The 21,808-nt window shown below is 39.7% G+C and overlaps 1 protein-coding gene across 5 annotated transcripts in view; it reads right to left on the reverse strand.

The window, feature by feature from the left end:
* CADM1 (cell adhesion molecule 1) overlaps window positions 1-21,808 on the reverse strand; it is a 291,800-nt gene that overhangs the window by 28,474 nt on the left and 241,518 nt on the right. For 2 of the 5 annotated variants that reach the window (XM_038380879.2, XM_038380878.2), the window contains exons 8-9: window positions 19,640-19,705; window positions 3,591-3,623 (exon numbers count right to left, since the gene is read on the reverse strand). The exons of 1 other annotated variant lie outside the window; for it this stretch is intronic. In XM_038380879.2, the coding sequence (XP_038236807.1) occupies window positions 3,591-3,623; window positions 19,640-19,705 (99 nt within the window). The remainder of the gene's footprint in view (window positions 1-3,590; window positions 3,624-19,639; window positions 19,706-21,808) is intronic. 2 more of the 5 variants (XM_038380880.2, XM_038380883.2) reach the window with 1 other exon arrangement.

Below are 21,808 nucleotides of genomic sequence, written 5' to 3' on the forward strand. Positions count from 1 at the left end.
TACTGCTGCAAATTCTGTACCATGAGAAAATAGGAATGGCAGGGTTTTTTTGGCTGTTATTTTACGTGCACACACGCACTCACACATGCGCGCGCACACACACACGGCTCCTCTTTTCCAGGCCTCTAGGATACACTCCAAAAATTGTAATCACTCAAAAAAACCTTTCCGAGATTGTAGTTTTGTACTTGTATCACGAGCCATAAATTCCACTCTTAAATTCACATTTTTTTTTTACTACCAATCTATTGGATTTAAATTAATTAATTTTAAGTGTTTTTTGGAGAAAATCCATTTGGTTTTATATCATGCCCATGCATTTCTAATCATTTGTGTACATGCTCACTCGGATTGGTAAGAACAAATGGCCAACACACAAACATCTGGTATACTCCATACACACTCGAGCAACACAAGCTTGGAAAGAAACCCAAGAGTCTTCATGGGAAAAGAACCCTTTAAGAGGGAGCTATTGTGGAGTTCAGGTACATTTTTAAGGCTGAAAAGACTGTCACAGCTAGTTTGCCTAGCACATCTTGTCATTCAAGTTGTGTCTGTGATAAACCTGACAACTCTCTCACCAGTAAATTAACAGACTGAAAAACAGGTGCTTTTTGGTGTAATGGAGCCCTCTCAGAGCTTTCCCTAAACAGTTAAATAATTCAAGTTATTAGTAGATATAGTTAAATATTTGTTATTTTGCTGCAACTGTGTTCCAATGGGATTTCCTTCTGAAACATGAACATTTCAGCAGTTGAAATGTACCCACATCAACTCTTCATAACAGTTATGGATTCAAGGACTTCATTTTGATACCTCTGGCGCTCCCTCCCACTAGCCCAGGTTCGCCCAGAGATCAACAAAAGTGTTATTTCAGACAAAGAAGATATCAACCTTGGTAAAGTTTACCAATCCTAGTTTATGGAATGGAAGACCCTTCTAACCCTCCCCACAGTGACGCAGAGAACAGGTTTACTTGCAAACGGCTATGATTTTAGATAGATACCAAAAAAGATGTGTTAGTACAAATTTTGGGTATTAGATGAATCAGGGTATCCTAAAACTGGACATATTAAGCTTTTCTTATACAGATCCCTAAGGTTTGAGGCATGGCATCCCCATAATGTTTTTTAGTTTCTTATTTTTGCTTTAGTATCAAGAGGAATTAAAATGGTAAAAGCCTCTAATCCATCAACTCTTCTCTGGCTGTAAAGTACTGATCAAGCATCAGGAGAACCCAGTAACCTAAAATCGATATGATGAACGGGTTTCACACAATTTGCTATGCTTAGTATTGAATCAAACCACATGGGTAAAAGGAAAATAGAAAAGGGAAGAACTTGATTTACTCCAAAGTCAAGCCATGTGTATTCCTACAACAGCCTACTCCATTTCAGATGTTTCTAATATCGTCAATGGTTTCTAAGGAAAATCTCAGGCTTATGACTTGGTAGATGTAGTAAAATAAAGATGGAAAAGTCTTTCGAATATTTTGTTTTAAACTGCATGAGCAGTAGGACCTGTCTTGTGATCTGAGTAGGTGCCGAGTGCGCTATTATCAGGAGGACTGAAATTCAAGATCCAGTCTTGGCCTTGCTCTTGTCCTAGCAGCGGCCAGGGCACTTGATAAAGCTCATGCAGCCTCCCTATATTTCTCTTGAGACCTCCAATTATTCAAGGAGTAGTATGTACTAGCCTTGTAAAGGCACATGTCCAGATTTCTTTTGCCAGGGGATATGACCTCTGTAGCACAGAGCCTTTGATAATGAGATCAGGAAGGGAGGAGCAAGTAAATAGAAGCTAAATATAAAGAGATCCTCGGTGATCAGAGGATGCCTGTGGAGTAGGAAAGAAATAGAAGCAGGGTTTTCACAAGCACTCAGTGTTGGCCTAACTCTGCTCCTGGGAAGCCCATGTTAAAACTCCTAGTCAGTGTTTGGCCGACACTGAGTGGTTTAGAAAATACCACTCCTAATCTTTATGGCTACACGTTTTGTTGCTAACTTTGTCATCCTAATTAGTCCAAGATATTTTTAAATTCCACAGTCCACCTGAAAGTAAAGAATTTTAAAATGTCTAGTAGAAAGTAATAGTATTCACTCACAAACACTCCAGAAATAAGCCTGGAGGGCTGGAATGAGTCACTAAATCAGGAAATTCTGGATAAAACTGATTAATGACTAGGATTGGTGCGTGGTGGAGCAACATTAAGAGGCACAATGGTGTATTATCCTAGGAATCTGAAATTTAATATCTCAATCGATTCCTGAATCAGAGATTAGAGGTGGAAAAGAGCTAGTGTTAAGTCATTCCAGCACATCTCCCATTGTGCATTTTCTACAGTTGTAGAACTTTACTTAGCCGACTTTTTCAGAAGTTCATAGTATTATTTCATCTGTATTTGCCTGTAGTTTTATTTGAAGTTCTAAAAACGTGTAGCATTGAACAGACACCATCTGTCATCATAATTTAGAGGGGGAGGTGGGCAGTATATGAATAATATGAAAACGTCCTAAAAAGATTTCTTGAACAAATTGAAAAAAAAAATGTATCGTAAATTAGATTGCAAGTTCTTCAGGACAAGGACTGTTTTCCTCCTTTTTGTATTGTATATCATCATCATATTCATTTAATTTCTCAGTCCCCCTTCCTTCATTGTTGCCAAAGATATGTCTCACTAGAGACGAGAAAATGATTATTCCACATTATGGATGTATTGGCTTACCAAATTTCAGGGTGAAACTTGGAACAGTTGCATTACCAAAGTGAAAAAAGAATTAATATTAATCCCTTTACTTCCCCCAAAATATGGATTAGAATTCATTACAACTGCCAGGTTGGTGTCATTTTGTTTTAAAAATAAATAATGTGTGTCAAGATCTTTGTATGCTGGAGTTTTGGCCTGAAGTGAATATTTGAACATGGTTAAAAAATAGGGAACAAGAAAAGCTGTCAAGCTGATAGACTAATTTGAAAGAAGACAAGGATTGGTTTGCTAGACTGCTATGACAATAAGAAAAGTTAGGGTTGGTGTTTGTTTTAAAAAAGCTCTTCCACAGGGTGATGATGAAAACTTTACTCCCGACCTATGAGATGAGAGCGTCTTCTGTGGAACGTCTACAGAATATCAAAAATATCACTTGTCTCTAACAGACTTAAGGGATTCAAGTTCTTCACAAACCAAAAAAAAAAAACTACTGAAAATTTATGCATCTCTTAAATTAAACTTGAGTTCATATGTTTAAAAGCCGGATTTCTTTTTAATCTTTGATGTGATTACCCCAGTAATAAGGATTACTAAAAATCAGTCGCTCCCTTTGTACTGCTCTTACATACGTGCTATTTCCATCAGTTTTGGGAATTGCTGCTAGTCTACGACTTTAACAATTGGTGGTTAAACTCAACAGAAATGACAAGACTAGACATCCTTTCAAGCCTTAAAAATTATGTTATATTTATGAGATCAGTTCACTTGAAACATGATTTCCCTTGAAGACTACATCCCCCTTCCCCTCCCTTCTCCCCCCCCCAAGCTTGCCTTGCCACTCAGCAGTGCTGAGAAAGTAGATAAACAGGAATGTGATACCAACCGTGAACTGCCGGTTCTGTCGTCGCCGTTGTGTCTACACACGGGAACAGAGGATTGGAGGAAGGGAAGAAACAGGAGGAACAGCATGCAAAAAAAGGGAAAATGGAAAAAATGGAACAGATAATATATGAGCAAGCTTTCAAAGAACATTGCGTGACAAGCAATAATAAAATGAAAGGCAAAAAGCATCTGAAGTGAGTTGCACTGTTTAAAGGACATGCCTTGAATTCAAAAGCTGTGAGCCTGAGGAAAACAGTAAATTCTTTTCAGAGTAGCAGCTGTGTTAGTCTGTATTCGCAAAAAGAAAAGGAGTACTTGTGGCACCTTAGAGACTAACAAATTTATTAGAGCATAAGCTTTCGTGAGCTACAGCTCACTTCATCCGATGCATTTGGTGGAAAAAAAAACTTTTTTTCCACCAAATGCATCGGATGAAGTGAGCTGTAGCTCACGAAAGCTTATGCTCTAATAAATTTGTTAGTCTCTAAGGTGCCACAAGTACTCCTTTTCTTTTTAGTAAATTCTTTGTTTTTCTGGAGTCTTGTCAGGACGATATTTACTGGCGGTCAAGAGCTAAGGGGAACATGAAATGTGGGGAACACCACCAATGTCAAATCTGGTTAAGTACTTACAAAACACAGATGCTCAAAACTATGATAGAGACCTAAAGCCTGGAAATGGTTTCATACATTCAAACATTGCCTTCACTATAATCTTCCCCTCCAGCCTGTTCACTTGAGGTCCTTCATTACCAATCAGAAGTCAATCAACCAGCCTCAAGTTTCCCCTCCTCCAGCTGGATGCCAAGAAACCTACAAGTGCTATAATGCATGGTTTAATTTCAGCATCAAACTCATTTTAGGGTTGATCAGGAGGTAACAATTAAGCAACAGGGAGATGATGAGGACTAGTACACTGTTTTCACAGACCACATTCACTCAAACATACTAAATTTGTAGGTGGCCTTTTTGCTTGGTTCTAATGAATCATGAACCAATGAAACATTCACTTGATTGAAAAGTACAAGTCTTCACAGAATACTGGGATGGCAAGTGGAGATTACCAATTCCTCTGCTGAGAAAGACTGCCTGATCTCTGATCCTTTTTTAGTCTTTTCTGCTAAGGTCTGAAGAAAGCATTTATTTTTCAGGAGGCTGAGTGCCACGTTACAAGTTAAATATATTGCATTCTTTTCATCTAGCCTCGAATATATTGGTTTAGAAAAATTGCTTCACATCAAACTCCAAAGCTTTGTTAAAGGCTTTTGAAATATTTTTGGAGTTGCTGCTTTGCAATCTAAATCACATTCTGTCAGAGAAGAGGAGCAGTGCTGAACATATAGACAGTTTATAAATACTAACCTGTATTTTGGATGGACTTCCTACCACCTCAGCTCTGATGAGTGTACTGGCAACTAGATTATCTTCCCAAAAATTCCCTATCCTACTGGATCTATTTACATTTCAGCAACACTGTAAATGGAAAAATCTATCTCCATTTGTTGACTTATACCTGGTTCTACTTTCACTCCCATTACTATGCTGAATGGGTCAGAAAATTGTTACTACATGCATTTTTTGGTTGCATGCTATAATAGGCTGGTTATTCAGAATGTCTTTGTAAATTGTCAATATTACAAAAATATCCTCAAACTCTCAGTACAGTACAGATGTGGTCATTCACATCAGAAAGGGGTTTCAAAGGACTACATTTGGACTACAAAGGCAATGTTTAAATGAATAAAAACATATGTTAAAGTGCAGAGCAGCACTCTAAAACATATCATTTCTGTAAACTAGCCAGGAAGTTTAGTTTTATAATTACAGTACACAATTTCACATAGGCGTTCCCCCTCAATTAACATGCTCTCCTCAGAACCATAGGAACTGCACTCTTTCCACATTCAGAATAAGCCACAGGAAGCATGAAGGGCTATTCCTTTGTAATTTAGCTAAGGACAGTCTATGTTTGAATTTCTGGACCATCAGTGAAAACGAGAATCACACAAGGAGTACACAATACTTACAGATTCAAAGTCTGCACGCTTTACATATCAAAGCAAAAAAAAAAAGCACAATTTAACAAACTCTACACCAAGATTTGCATGACAGATTATCAAGCCATCATTAATCTGTTCCCACTGCCAACATATACTGTTCTTATCTCGGCAATCAAATCTAACACCTACTTAATATGCTAGCACTTGTTCTCATGCTGGGAACTTTGGTGAAGGCAGCATGGAAGCCTTCCAAAACAAAAAATGAGAACAAGAGTGGGCCTTTATTTTTTTGGAAGCAGCATTGTGATAATGCTTCATTTTAAACAAGCAAATGGTGAAGGGGAAAATGGAGGTGGGGATAGGGAGTGTGGTTTAGAAAGAATTACAGAACTGTCAACTCTTGAGATACCATCTTGGCATCTACAAACAGTCTCAATTTACTGTCTTCCTGAAATAAAAAAAGTTACGTCAGCATTACGATTAAATAAAACTGCTAGAAGCAACCTTGTACTCATGTGCTGGAAAAGATATTAGTCAAGAAACAGTGTGAACTCGACAGTGCATCTCGCTTCCTCTTCTGGGGACAGACACCAACAGCTTACAAAAATAAAGTTCTCAAGCAGTTTATAAGCGAGAACAAATATCCAAGTCAAACAACATGTTTTCTGCAGCTGGAATGGTAAAGTTATGATTAGCAAATGGATTGGATGATTACAGCAGGAAACAGACCAGTTAATGATTTAGAACGCGATTTCTGGAGGTCCTTCTCAATTCCACCCTCTTCTTTCAGAACAAGGATTTTATACATACAATGTATGTACAATGCTGAACTGCAGAGGAATGATCTCTTGTTCAGAGGTTTAAAACAACACACACTTGAAGATTATTTTGCATTATGAGAGAGAGAAAATTAGCTTTTTGCTGTGCTCCTTTGGGATGAGTCTAATGAGTATATGCAAAATGGTGTATAAATCACTCAAGAACATGACTGTTCTGCTTGGTGTAAGAGAAGAAATACAGCAGTAACAACAAAGACTGTGCGGGAAGCTAGCGCTAGAATATCTTATGATTTTACCAAAGGTTAACTCGTTTTTAAAAACAGTCCTCTGGATTTTAGCATGGTTACCCACTTTTAGTTTTATTTCATACGGAGGATAACCATGTCACCCCACTGATTAACTTTATGGTCCAAACTCTGGAGGGAGAAATCATATTTTCTCCTATCGAGCTGAAGGGAAGGTGTGTATTATTGTTTCTAGTTTAAAGGTCCAGTGAAGTCAAGGAGCGAGTCTTCAGTGACTTCAGCAGGCATTCGATCAGGTCCCCTAGTGATGATAGAATTTTATGAAAATGAAATTTATCCTATGGTGCCCACATTGGATGTTTTCTATTCTGAGGTGAGTACAGAGGATAGAAAGAAGAACATAACAAAATATTGAGGTGGAGTAAAAGCACTGTTAACCTCAAGGTAAAACAAAGAATATGATTTTAATTAGTAAGGCTCAGCTAAAATTGTTTTATGTGGGGTAGTAAAAACAATCCAATGGCCTTTCCAGTTCCACACATCCATAATCATACAATGTTCACTAGATCAGTGGTTCTCAACTAGGAGTACTCAGAGGTTTTTCAGGGGGTACATCAACTCACCTAGATATTTGCCTAGTTTTAGAACAGGCTACATAAAAAGCCCTAGCAAAGTCAGTACAAACTAAAATTTCATTCAGACAATGACTTGTTTATACTGCTCTTTATGCTATACACTGAAATGTAAGTACAATATTCATATTCCAGTCTATTTTATAATTTGAGAAATTTATAAATTTATAAAAATGAGAAAATCAGCACTTTTTCAGTAATAGCGTGCTGTGACACTTTTGTATTTTTACATCTGATTTTGTAAGCAAGTGAAGTGGAACTTGGGGTATACAAGACAAATCAGATTCCTGAAAGGGGTACAGTAGCCTAGAAAGAGACACTGCACTAGATGACTGTTTTATGAGCATCATCAAACATGGTATCCCAAAAAGGAATTTTTCTGCTGATATAAAGTTGCATATTTCACTTAATGTTGCCTTCCTTTTAGTATCTGTCATAGGACTCACTCAGTTTACTGCGGACAGGTCTTGAATGAATTAAACCCTCTAATATACATTATGTTGTGGTAGAATATGAAGATATCTGCAAAATGGGAAGACACCGGCAACATTTAAGCCTTTAGACACCAGCCATTTAACTAAGTAGCAAAAAATGCATTGCCTCAGAGGCAGCAAGGCAATATTTAGTTGAAACAGTGGCACAAGCGGGCCGCTGTGGCACATTCTAATTCTTTCATATGGCTTCTCTCCAACTTAAAATTGTTCATTGAGCGTGACAGACTGAGGGTTTACAGCTAATCCATAAATTAGTCCGTAATCTTGAGCAGAATCAACATCATAAATGAAAATGAAAATCTTAGGAACAAAATTAAATGCATAAACTTAAAATGCTTTTTCTATTTCCAACTGAACTGCAGTGTTACTATCTTATAAGAAGCTACAGATTCGCTGGGGCTTTTTAAAAACAAACCCCATGCTAGAATGGATAGAAGAGTAGCATCTAAAAGTGCACATAAGACTCAACTGCACCCATTTCACATGTCAGTCTTTACTTTAAACCAAACTAAGAAGCACAAACACAATATAGTTCCTTTCTAGTTTATTTCCTTAATTAAAGTAAAAAAAGGAGCCATTAGACTTTCTGATCAGACTCGCTGAAATCATGTTACATCTGCTTTTTTCAGATTACTTCTCATTTAGAAGGCTAGGGCAAGCATGAGTTCCCTTGATGTTACCATTTTTACAGCAATACCCTAAGTAATGAATGCTCTGTATTAAATGAAAAGAACATTATTTTCTGGTTTATTTCAAATCCATAGAAGATAGAAGATTTTTTCAGTATTCCTTTTACTATTAATTTCCATTGACCTAATGCCTAGCTTCATTTCATTTATCTTACACTTCAATTAAACTCAATGGTGGCAGGAGGGAGGAAGAGGTGAATTCAAGCCTACATATAATGCAGAGCTGCAGCCATCCTTTATCTCTAAAGTCTTCTCAGAAGAATGATGAATGGACTCGGTGTTTGATACTGTAAGATCATTCTTTGTAAAATAATTCCAAGTTGGCTTCAAAGCTTCTGCAGAGGTGTACTGCATTGCACCCCTGAAACAGCTTCATTTGGAGACCAGATGTTTCACAAAAAATTATCAGGATCTGCTGAGTAGCTTTGTGTAGTTGGGAGCGGGGGTGGAATTCTAGAACTGGTGCTGCAACTTGGTCTGGGATTTTTAACACTTCTTCCAGAAAGCCCTACAATATGCACTCTCGCTTGGGCCCCAGCCTTGCGAAGAAAACTTAAGAGAATCTGCACAAAGCTCCCTGAAGTCAAAAGGGTTCGCCTATGTTCCTCTCTTTGCAGGATAAGGGGGTTAGTAGCTATTATTTTAGAACGAGGACTCTTCCTACAGCATGCACAGATATTGGAAGCTACTAGATATACCAGCGGTCATGGAGAAGCCCTGTGAACTTTGAACTCAACAAAAATACTAAGTAGATATTTAGACTATATCTTGAGAAGTGGAATAAGCAGTTTTATAATTTTTCCATCAGTCCTCTTACTTCAAAATAGACAACTTTTCTGCAGATGCACAATTAAGTAAAAATGATTGCTGCAGTACTTTATCACAAATGAGTAACACACAAATCAAAGTGCTCTGGCTGTTATTGACAGAGCAGTGGGGTAAGACTGGCTTAGTTATTTCTTTACAAGTATGTAGGTTATTCTCTCTTCCTCTTTCCCTTTAATGTGATCACATATTGGATGAAAATGTCAGAGGAGTATGATGTTAATGGTAAATTAACTTGACATTTTATCAGGGACACAGGGAAGCTTCTACAGAAACCAAGAACGGTACAATAAATAATTTGGGGAAAGGAATGACTAAGCGGTGTAAATCTCTGCACCGGCTTGTGAAGCATTGCATGGCACCAAACACCTGGCTTTGTGTGTGTGTGTACACATTCCAAGTTTACAACAACAGAAGAGTACTGTGAGGCTCTTATTTTGAGATTAGTGTTTTCTGATTTTCAAATGTCAAATTGTATACACTGCTGCATCTTTAAAGAAACATTCAGGAAAGGAGACAAAACTGCTGCTGGGGCCATCTGTAGTTTGCCCAGTCCAGGTTGGAATTGATCACCATTACTCATTGTAGAAGTTCATGGGAAAAACAAGTTTTCCATTTATCCATTAAATTTCATCTGAACAGTAGCACTGGCATCACGAAGTGTCATCTATAGTAACCGATTAGGCATGAAGATTCCACATCCACTTGTACATGTAGCCGCATTAATCCACATGGTCTTTGAACCTCCCACAAACAAATTTGCTCAAAATACCTTTTACAGCATACTTCTCACCCATAATCTTTTTGGATTACTCCTGGAATAAATCCCAGGCAGCTGTAGTTCATCACATTAGCAGCTGAAATCAGGAAAAGGACAAACTTGTGGTGGGAATAAAATTATTTTAAATGAGTTTTCTAAGATGTAAATTCCAATTTTAAAATGGGGGCAACATTTTTTTTAGCTAATGAATACAAGAGTTCCCATTTTTATATTCGAAACCTATGCAAAGATGGAAAAAAGTTTTTCCATTGTCTTAGTTTTGGAGTCTAAGTTTAACCTGTCCTTCAGAAAGAGTTTTTTAAGACAGGAACTCAATGCTATTCATAAGAATTCATCTGGCAGAGAAGGAAATCCTTGGAATTTTTAGGCACCAGTACTGTAGCTTTAGCCTAGACAATATTTAAGTGTGAAGTCATTCCAGGTTTGGCAGCACCTACCTTTTATTTACTTATCTTTTATAAAGACAGTCAAGTTGTTTAGTCCCCATATTTAAAATTTCACAAAATGGAATACTAATAAAACGAACATTTAAGTGAAAAATGTATGAAAAATACTTAATTTCTACTTCAACAACCTCTTCCAGTGTTTGCAATCTAAACAGTGGAACATTTACATAAGATTTGGAAGTAGATTAATAATTTTACTTTCTAATGTTTAAACTTAAAAGCAGCAAAAAAACTGAAAAGTTCATTCTATTTTTACCATTTGGTTTTAACCATGTATGGCAGTGTTTCTCAAACTTCATTGCACTGTGACCCCCTTCTGACAACAAAAATTACTACACGATCCCAAGGGGGAGGAGCGGGGGCACGAAGCTGAAGGGCTTCAGCCCCAGGTGGGGAGCCTGTAACCTGAGCCCCAGCAAGTCTAACGCCAGCCCTGGCAACCCCATTAGAACGGGGTCGTGACCCACTTTGGGGTCCCAACCCACAATTTGAGAACCACTGATCTATGGTATCACCAATAAGGATGTGTTTATTTTTAAACCTTCCAGCATCCCTTTATCCTAAAGAAATGTTTTAATACATTTAAAAAGACTTCACAATTATTTTAAACGCAAGTCATCTGATGATGTAACCTGCCAGTCCAGGATCAGGATGTGATAAGTTGCTGAGGAGCCTTGGCATTGCTACAGGATTCCACTCAAGTCTCTGTACAAATTATAAAGGAACCTCCATGCGATATATGCTCAAACATGTAATCTGCAACACTAGGGATTCCCTAGAAGTATCCCAAGTACATCCCACGTTCCATTAAAACTGCTGCGATGTTACACACAAGTGTCAAGAGCAGAGGAGGCAACAAACATGACTGTACAGGGTAAACAATTAATTGTTTTATGTGCGGAGGTGGAAGAAAATTAGCCCTACAGGGGGTATTTCAAGTGAAGACTCCAGTGGCAATTTAAATTATGCAGTTTGCTCTGCCATATCATATTGTACATTTTAATGAACAAATGTTCACAAGGACAATTTTAAATGATAAAAAAGGATTTGCCAGTGATAACAGCTGAAATGCCAAAGAATGGTCAGAAAATCAGTATAGATACTGAAAAGATCAAACCATCATCATGTGATAAATTGGAAGTAGCAAAGCAGCAGAGACAAAGCAAATGGTTTAAAGCTTGTGCTCCTTTGGAAGCTCCATGACTTCCTCACAGCACTACAGCTACACTACAGCTTTTAGAGTTCAGCTTGACGGATCAGGTCAAGTCCATGCCAGCAGCATTCACAGTCACATCAGGAGTGAGAGTGAGACACTTATGCTCAGGAAGTGGACTGAATGGACAACCAAGGCATGCCAAGTCTTGCCTTAGGTTGTCATCTAGGGCTGGCAAGGGGGCAGCACTGAACAGGGATTGTTAATAGGTTGGGGAGGAATTTTGTACAGAACAGGGGCCATATTTTGTAACAAAAATATCTTGTCTGTTATAGCGACGCAAGCTCTCTGGTGTAGAAAGCATGCCTTCCTGTAATGGCTGTACAGCACCACCTAGTATATTTAGCTTTATATGAATAATCAAATGGGTGTTTGCCACTGGAGTCGACAGCTGAAGAACCTACTGAACCTGCTCAAGCGCAAATGGGCCCACCCCTACGCCTGTTCTTATTTACTGTAGAAAAAGTGAGCCCTCAAAGCATCTTCAGCACCTGAATCAGGAAGCGTACTCTACACTGGAGGGGGCATCTGGTAAGGAGTCCAGTTTAAATGCAGAGAATAGGTGCTTTGCAAATGAAAACTCTCTCCAACACAGCTCATTTTTCTTATGAAGATGGGGTCTTGGCAGAACCATCCTCAGCTTCCATGTGATGCCAGTTAAGTGTGCCCCCAGCTTGTGCAGGGAATGAAGGGAGAGAAGGTGAAGTATAATTGAGATAAAAATCTCGTCCGATTTGAGGAATCCCATTTAAAAATGCTTTTAATTGGTTTGGGTGGAAGACTAAGCATGTAAAAAAAGGAACACTACCACCTCTGAACAAAATCAACCACCAGTATTCAGACTATATGTCGGGGTGGCCAAAACGCGACTTGAGAGCTGCATGTGGCTCTTTTACAGTAAAGTGCAGCTAGTGGAGTCCCCCACACCTCCCCCTGAGAAACAGACTGGGATGGTGAGGCTACGGGCTTCTGCCATGTGGGGAGGAGAGTCTCAGGGCTTCAGCAGGAGTGGGGTTGAAGCTGAGCCCTAGCAGATGCGCTTTTCAGGGCTGAGGCCCTTAGTCCCGGCAGACACGCCCTGGCTCTCGAACTTCTGAAGATTATCGTATATGGCTTGGAGAGTCAGTAAGTTTGGCCACCCCTGCTTTATGAGAACAGTTCAGTATTTTGGAGGCAATAAAATTAGAAGTTATGTATTGTCCCTTGAAGCTTTTAAGTAGTATTTCTATCCCACTGCTGTAAATAATTCTTGCAATGATGCTAATTTGTAAATGGATTTCAGTTGCAAAACCCATTATTAGAAAGAAAGGAAGATAAACTTCAGTATAAAACTGCAGGAACTTACTCATTCATGTTTGGCTGCTGAAGCTTTAAGGTTAACAGGGTCTGCAATGAACTAAACAACGTAGGGGAAGAGCGGAAATTAATTTTTATATCCATTTGTCAGACTTGGGTTTCTAGTTAAATTTAGTAGACTGTCTAGTCTCTGTAGAAGTGGAGATTGCAAATGTTCAGTTCCATAACCTTTACTCTATTTGGAGAGAGGAGCAAATGTTAAATTCCATGAGTGCAGATATTGAGCCTTCAGAAGAAGATAAATACATATATAGTGGCTTGCTAAGACACACTAACTCTGCACGATCACATCCATCAAAGAGAGGGATTTGACAAAGTTATTCCAGTAGCAACTTCAGTTTGACAACACTTCAGTGCTAGCTTGTTCATTAGCACAAAGGCATTCTGTGCAGAGAGCAAATATACAACTCCTGGTTCAGGAGGTTAAAGTGCATCTGTAAGGTGGCCTCAAATCTCAAGCGGAGAAGCCAGCAACTGAATGAGACAAACAGAAAGTCCACACTGAAACCAAGGAATTTGGCACAATTGACCTATTTCTGCCCTCATTAGAGTTAATGGAAAAGCTCCTAGTGATCTGGGTAAGAGTAGAACAGAGTACAATGTCACCAACACAGTCTGGTCCCATTCACATTGGTCAAACCAACCAGATTAACTGCTGAGGGTTATGGCTAAGCATAATTGTGTTTAAACATGCATTTTAGCTCTGTTTTAGAAACCAGAGTACCTAGGATCCTTTTCACATGGCTGCTAAGCAGCCAAAGTTTGGTGTGGGGGAACCCAGTTTGTGGCAGACTGCAGAGTATGCATTTGCTTGATAGTCTAGTGGTGTATGTGACGATATACGTATATGTATACATATGTCAGAAGCAAGGAAGACTGAGCCTCGAGGCAAAGTCTGCTTAACTGGTAGATGAATAAGTATAAAACATTTAAAGCTAAGCCAGGTAGAGACTTCAAATGAGGCCACGGTCAGAACAGTAATTATATACAATATTGGCCCCTCTTCTTACTCAATACATCTGCCCCCTGCCTATTTCAACCTGCGACTGGTTACTTTAGTGAAAAAAGTTGTTTTTTTTTATTTTTACCAGATGTTTAGCACTGCAAAACCAGCATAGCAAGGGGCAGAAGAAATGGCATTCTGGACCACCTCACGTGGATTAACAGAATTCCTGTTGTAGGTTCCCTGTTACTGGCCATGATGCATAGAAAGCAAGAGTCCACCTTGACCTTCCAGATCCCAGAGTGCTTTTGCTGGGTTAGCAATTAGAAAACTACCTTTTCACTTGTGAATGGACTAATTTCAATCTGCAATTCACTGAGACAAAACATGGAACCCAACTATGCACTTCTTATATAGTCACTTTTAAGAGTATAATTACACTCTAGAATAGCAGGCCCACCACAGAAGTGACGGATTTGAGCCTCCAGTCAAGGAAGCTGGTGCGTTTTGATGGAAGATCACCAAGGAAGAGTAGGTGTGTGTGTGTGGGGGGAATCTTAGAAGCATTTTCCCTTCCAACACTTCTCCAGCAGTGAATAAATTCTCCTCAGAAGAGAGAACCCACACTGTTACACTCACTAGATAGGTAAGGGGAGAAGGGATTCTACCATCAGGAACAGGCAAAAATGGATGTTTGATTGCTGCAAGAATCGTAAGATACCCATGACTTGCCCTCTATAAGTGGCTGTCAGATCTCACCAGGCATGTGGATCTCTCTCAGAGTCATAGAATAATCAGGAATGGAAGGGACCTCAGGAGTCTGAAGATCTTACGATCTTGATGTGTCTGTGTCTACCACAAGTGAACTGTCAGAGAAATCCGGGGAGCTATATTTAGATGATTAGGATCATCATCAGGGCCCAAGGCCGTTACAATAACTTTCCCTGAAATGCTCCAAGGGCAGGGCCAGCTGACAGGGAATGTTACATGGGAAAAGGCAGATTACAAAGGAAGGACAGAAGGGAAACTTGAGAGAAGGGGTGGGCATGGTGATGAAGCCAGCTAGCACATCAGTGGTGCTATGTGCATTTTGAATAACGACTGACCCTGAAAACTGTGAAGATAGCCTGGATCACAGGGGTGGGGTGGCTGGTAGATTTCTGATCCAAGCAAGTCTATTGGAGAAGGACTAAGAATGTGTGCGGCTATAAAAGCCAACTCTTAAGAGCACAGATTGAATAGCGAAGGGTGCTGCAGCAGCCTCAGGATCAAAGCATGAATGGTGAATGCAGAACATCGAATAACCAGTGAGGCAACAAAATCCGTAAGCATCAGTAATAGGATCAAGCCACTAAACAATAATGTAGGGGCAATTTCCTGGTGCAAGTGCTGGAGGAACCAAGTAGGGGCAGAGCTCTTCTCGACCTGCTGCTCACAAACCAGGAAGAATTAGTAGGGGAAGCAAAAGTGGATGGGAACCTGGGAGGCAGTGACCATGAGATGGTCGAGTTCAGGATCCTGACACAGGGAAGAAAGGAGAGCAGCAGAATACGGACCATGGACTTCAGAAAAGCAGACCGACTCCCTCAGGGATCTGATGAGCAGGATCCCCTGGGAGAACAACATGAGGGGGAAAGGAGTCCAGGAGAGCTGGCTGTATTTTAAAGAAGCCTTATAGAGATTACAGGGACAAACCATCCCGATGTGTAGAAAGAATAGTAAATATGGCAGGCGACCAGCTTGGCTTAACAGTGAAATCCTTGCTGAACTTAAACACAAAAAAGAAGCTGACAAGAAGTGGAAGACTGGACAAATGACCAGGGAAAAGTATAAAAATATTGCTTGGGCATGCAAGAGTGAAATCAGGAAGGCCAAATCACACCTGGAGTTGCAGCTAGCAAGAGATATTAAAGAGTAACAAGAAGGGTTTCTTCACGTATGTTAGCAACAAGAAGAAAGTCAAGGAAAGTGTGGGCCCCTTATTGAATGAGGCAGGCAACCTAGTGACAGAGGATGTGGAAAAAGCTAATGTACTCAGTGCTTTTTTTGCCCGTCTTCACGAACAAGGTCAGCTCCCAGACTGCTGCACCGGGCAGCACAGCATGGGGAGGAGGTGACCAGCCCTCTGTGGAGAAATAAGTGGTTCGGGACTATTTAGAAAAGCTGAACGAGCAAAAGGCCATGGGGCCAGATGCGCTGCATCCGAGAGTACTAAAGGAATTGGCGGATGTGATTGCAGAGCCATTGGCCATTATTTTTGAAAACTCATGGCGATCGGAGGAAGTCCCGGACGACTGGAAAAAGGCTAATGTAGTGTCCATCTTTAAAAAAGGGAAGGAGGAGGATCTGGGGAATTACTACAGGCCAGTCAGCCTCACCTCAGTCCCTGGAAAAATCATGGAGCAGGTCCTCAACGAATCAATTCTGAAGCACTTAGAGGAAAGTGATCAGGAACAGTCAGCATGGATTCACCAAGGGCAAGTCATGCCTGACTAATCTAATTGCCTTCTGTGACGAGATAACTGGCTCTGTGGATGAGGGGAAAGCAGTGGACATATTGTTCCTTGACTTTAGCAAAGCTTTTGACACGGTCTCCCACAGTATTCTTGCCAGCAAGTTAAAGTAGTATGGACTGGATGAATGGACTATAAGGTGGATAGCAATTTGGCTAGATTGTCGGGCTCAGCGGATAGTGATCAATGGCTCCATGTCTAGTCGGCAGCCGGTATCAAGTGGAGTGCCCCAAAGTTCGGTCCTCGGGCCGGTTTTATTCAATATCTTCATAAATGATCTGGAGGATGGTGTGGATTGCACCCTCAGCAAGTTTGCAGATGACAGGAAACTAGGAGGGGAGGTAGATACCCTGGAGGGTAGGGAGAGGATACAGAGGGACCTAGACAAATTAGAGGATTGGGCCAAAAGAAATCTGATGAGGTTCAACAAGGACAAGCGCAGAGTCCCCGCACTTAGGACGGAAGAATCTCGTGCACCACTACAGACTAGGGACCGAATGGCTAGGCAGCAGTTCTGCAGAAAAGGACCTACGGGTTACAGGGGACGAGAAGCTGGATATGAGTCAACAGTGTGCCCTTGTTGCCAAGAAGGCCAATGGCGTTTTGGGATGTATAAATAGCGGCATTGCAAGCAGATCGAGGGACGTGATGGTTCCCCTCTATTCGACATTGGTGAGGCCTAATCTGGAGTACTGTGTCCAGTTTTTGGCCCCACACTACAAGAAGGATGTGGAAAAATTGGAAAACATCCAGCGGAGGGCAACAAAAATGATTAGGGGACTAGAACACATGACTTATGAGGAGAGGCTGAGGGAACTGGGATTGTTTAGTCTGCGGAAGAGAAGAATGAGGGGGGATTTGATAGCTGCTTTCAAACTACCTGAAAGGGGGTTCCAAAGCGGATGGATCTAGACTGTTCTCAGTGGTAGCAGATGACAGAACAAGGAGTAATGTTCTCAAGTTGCAGTGGGGGAGGTTTAGGTTGGATATTAGGAAAAACTTTTTCACTAGGAGGGTGGTGAAGCACTGGAATGTGTTACTTAGAGAGGCGGTGGAATCTCCTTCCTTAGAATTTTTTTAAGGTCAGTCTTGACAAAGCCCTGGCTGGGATGATTTAGTTGGGGATTGGTCCTGCTTTGAGCAGGGGGTTGGACTAGATGACCTCTTGAGGTCCCTTTGAACCCTGATATTCTATGAATGGATATAATATAATCAAGTTCAACATCAGTTAAGAGGGACTCATACCAAGAGCCAGTGATATTTAGTTTCCAGAAGAGTGACTTATTTAAAAATAATAAACAAACGAACAAATAATAAAAAAAAGTGAGGAAGCTATGAGCACCCAAAAGGAGAAGTTGGAGAACTCTGTCGAATCAGCATGGAGGTTGCCTAAGATGCCTTATTATAGTCTTGGATGGTAGCAACGATCAAAGCATTTGAGCTACAAACCACATGTAAACTTATTATTTGCAATAGCTACGATGTTGAGTGTGGAAGGGTAGCTTCGCAGAGTACCCACCTATACAAAATGAGCCCCAAAATGACATGCTAGCAATACTTATTTCATTTCCAGTGCAAAGAGATGAGAAAATCATTAGTATTACAATGCACGACACGAATATAATGTAATAGGGCTAAAGCAGCTTGGTTCCTGTAAGGGTAAGTTAACTGTAAATGGTTACAATGGCTCTTTGAAAGCATTAACAGAACAGTGTATAAAGAACCACCAAGTTACAGCGTTCCTTTAGACCAAGAGACATTTGATAAGAAGTCTCCCCGCAAAAGGCTCTGAAGGAAACTTTGACACAATGAGGTGAGAGGTTAAGACATATTATGGAATAAAAAGTCGTTAAAAGATAAAAACTGTAATAAATAGCCAAGTCTCGAGATGGGGAAAAAGTTAATACCAGCACTTTCCGAAGTTCATTAGTAAGGAGGTAGACAGTGGACCTGGAAGGAGGAAGACAGTGACATGGCAAAATATGGACAACACAATGACAGATGAAATACACTGGGACAAGAGCATGTTAAGGCACGTTGAAAGGAAGGTTTAAAATTAATTGTCGACACCCATGAGTTCTGATTTAGCTGTAACCGTCACATGGGAGCAGGGGTAGGAATGCAGGATAGTTAAAGTCAGCTAAGGCACAATGGTAGTCACAAAGATAAATAAAATGTTATGCTGTTTTATGAAGGGGAAGGAGTATCATACCGGAAATATTATGCCACTGGACAATTGATGGTACATTCTTATCTTTAGTATTGTGGTCACTTTGTCTCCTCTATCTCAAGAAAAAAATATAGCTGAAATAAAACATCCAGGGAAGGGCCATGAAAATGAGCAGAGTATTGTAGGTGAGCAGGGAAAAATCAGAAAAACCTCCCTTTTGAGGAGTGACTGGGAAGACAGATGTAGTTACTGTGAAGAGGACCTTTAGTGAGATGATGGATGGATGGATGTAAAATAATGAGTGGTGTATTATGGACAGTTGCGTGTTCCTATTTACCTGGTCCCAGAATACAGGAAAATAGGAATTCAAAATTAAAAGGCAACTTAAAAAAAGGTGAACAAAATATCCTTTTTAATATTAGAATAATATGCATAATTGACTGGTGGGCTCATATACAAGAGCTAGGTGGTGGTGTTATTGTTGCAGGATATTGGGGTAGATAGCTTGTTTTGTTAAGTTTCAGAAATAGATGAAACATTATGAATAGCAGCAGCACTTGTAATCACACCAGTTGGACAAAGTTACAAACAAACTTCATGCTTCCGGGCATAAATAGCTCAGAAATTGATATCGACTGGGGTGAGCAAGATATTTAACACCCGCTCCCCGTGTTAGATATACTATAGGGGTGTTTATACCTTCATTTGAAGTATCCAATATTAGTCACCAGTCCTGGACTAAATGGACTGTCAGTCATGTCTGACATGTTAGTTTCCATGTTCCTAGAATATCTGCAGTAAGGACTGTCCAACTTCCTGAGATGATGAACACACCAGTACATGAATTGTATATTATGAATAATAAATATTTTTTTTTTGGTTTTCCCCCCCCCCAGGCTTCTGTTTATAGACATAAAAGACAATACACATTCAGGACATTTCCAATGGTTATGAAGGTACCATACCTGTGATGGTGGTAGGGGTGGTGGTGGTGGTGGTTGTTGTGGGAGGAGGGATAGTTGTGGGGGGATCTGGATAAAAAAATAAAAAGGAAAATAAAAAGGCAAATTAAGAAAAACAAGCAGAACACAACAATGATCAACAATGATAAGAGAGAAACAAGGACACTGAAAAGCAGCATGGCTGTTTGATGTCTTTATTCCCCTAAAAGCAGGGGGCAAATTTCCCACCTGGCTTTCAAGACAGAGAGCCAGAACCAAGCTGCTGTAAAGTGGTATAGCTGCGTTGATTGCAATGGAGCTACACACAGACTTATGCCAGCAGAAGGGCTCTGGCCTGAAATTTCTCTCTTGTTCTGTCATTTATAAATGCTAAAAAAATAAAAACCTATCACAAATTAGTCATTGATGGGAGATAGAGATGGAATGGGAGAGCTATAAGAAAAACAAACCACAAACTTCCTACAACAAGGAGGACAATTTGCTATGTACAAAGACAGACAATGGTGCTATGTCATTTTTCCTACTTTTACATTTGAAAATTCTGATGGGGAACGGGGGAGTTCCTGCTGCGGTTAACAGACTAAATATCCACAGCAGATTGAGTCTCTCATTTGCTTTTTCCAGAACTGTTAACTTCATTATTCTTCCTCCATCAATACATCTCCGCAGGATGTAAAACTACTTTTAAGCTAGTAAAAAATACAAAGAAATGAGAATGTCACTATTAAATATCAAGTTCGAAGCATGCAAGATTTTACTGAGACTTTTTTTTTAAATAAAGTCAATATCTTTATCAATATTTTAATGCTGCCCTAGCTTTTGTTAATATCACAACCTGGATGGAAAAAAATAGTAGAAGACATTTTTTTTTCTTTACAAAGAATTTATAAGATACTTGACCTGTTAAAGCCACCAAACAGTGCTAGGCTCTACAGTATAAAATATTTATACCATATAGAGTACTATATCTTCACAAAAGTTACTTGGGGAAGGAGGAAAGATGAGAAAAGATGTGAAAGAAAAAATTATATGTATATCAATGCCCCAAAATGATCAAACTGAATGTGTTAATTAGTCTGCAAGACTTTGAATTAAGGAATCATTCTGCAATAATAGAGCATGAAACAGTTCATAGGCTTTTGATTTTAAATTTTATCTAAAGCATGTCAACTTTTCATCACTGACACATCTGCTATTCTTTTATCTCCAAGTGAGCTCCCAAATTCTCTAATTAATACATCCAAACTTTAATTATATGCTGCACCTTTATTGTGTTCAGTACAACTTCTTGAAAGTTAAGAAACATTACCTTGGAGTTCGCTTCATTGTGAAGTCAGCTAAGGGAAAATGATCATTCATGAAGAATGTTTTTAAACATTTTGTCCTTCTCCTTCAGCTGCAATATCTGGATCCATTTCTTTATTAGATAACTTCTTCATAATCCTAACATAATAATAATTTGGGATAGGCTGACAAGGTACTACACTGATGTTTCTTTATTACCAGTGGAGACAGAGCAAAGCATGAGAAGAAAATCACCAACCTTTGTCACTGAGGATGAAAAACTGAATTTTGTGTTTCACTATCTCTACCGGGGGGAACTGCTACTGACAGTTTCGTCTCTACTGATTGGGGGAGATGATTGTCTAGTCTCATGTGCTAATCACACTAGAGATTTCTAGGAAAAGTCTTCGGTCACTCCCAGTGTGAAATCAATTTTTAGGCAACAACATTTTCAGTTTGTATTATCTTGTATGTGATTAGACATCCTTATAACACGTCAGCAGAATACACGGGGGTGTTAAGGACAGTTCCGCACCAATCACTTTGCAGGTTCTTGCTGCTAGAAGTCATTTTAGACTGAATGATATTTAAACATATGTGTATTTTAATTTTATAAGGAGATTAACCTTGATGAGGTGGAGTAGGGCTGACATGTCAGATGGTCACAGCTCTTCTGCAGTCATCACACTCTATTGCATCCAATAACTATTAAGGGACTTAAGACACTGAGTGATTTGACAGACTAATCACCCTATTTTCTTCCTCTCTCTCTTAAGGTCAATTTGGTGCTGGTACAAATCCTGTATTGACAGCCCTGGAGAATAAGTCATACTTATCCATGGAACAGGTAGAGAGGCAAGCAGTAGGGAAACCTTTTAATGCATTTTG

This window comes from Dermochelys coriacea, chromosome 22 (genome assembly GCF_009764565.3).
Source record: "Dermochelys coriacea isolate rDerCor1 chromosome 22, rDerCor1.pri.v4, whole genome shotgun sequence".
NCBI lineage: Eukaryota > Metazoa > Chordata > Testudines > Dermochelyidae > Dermochelys > Dermochelys coriacea.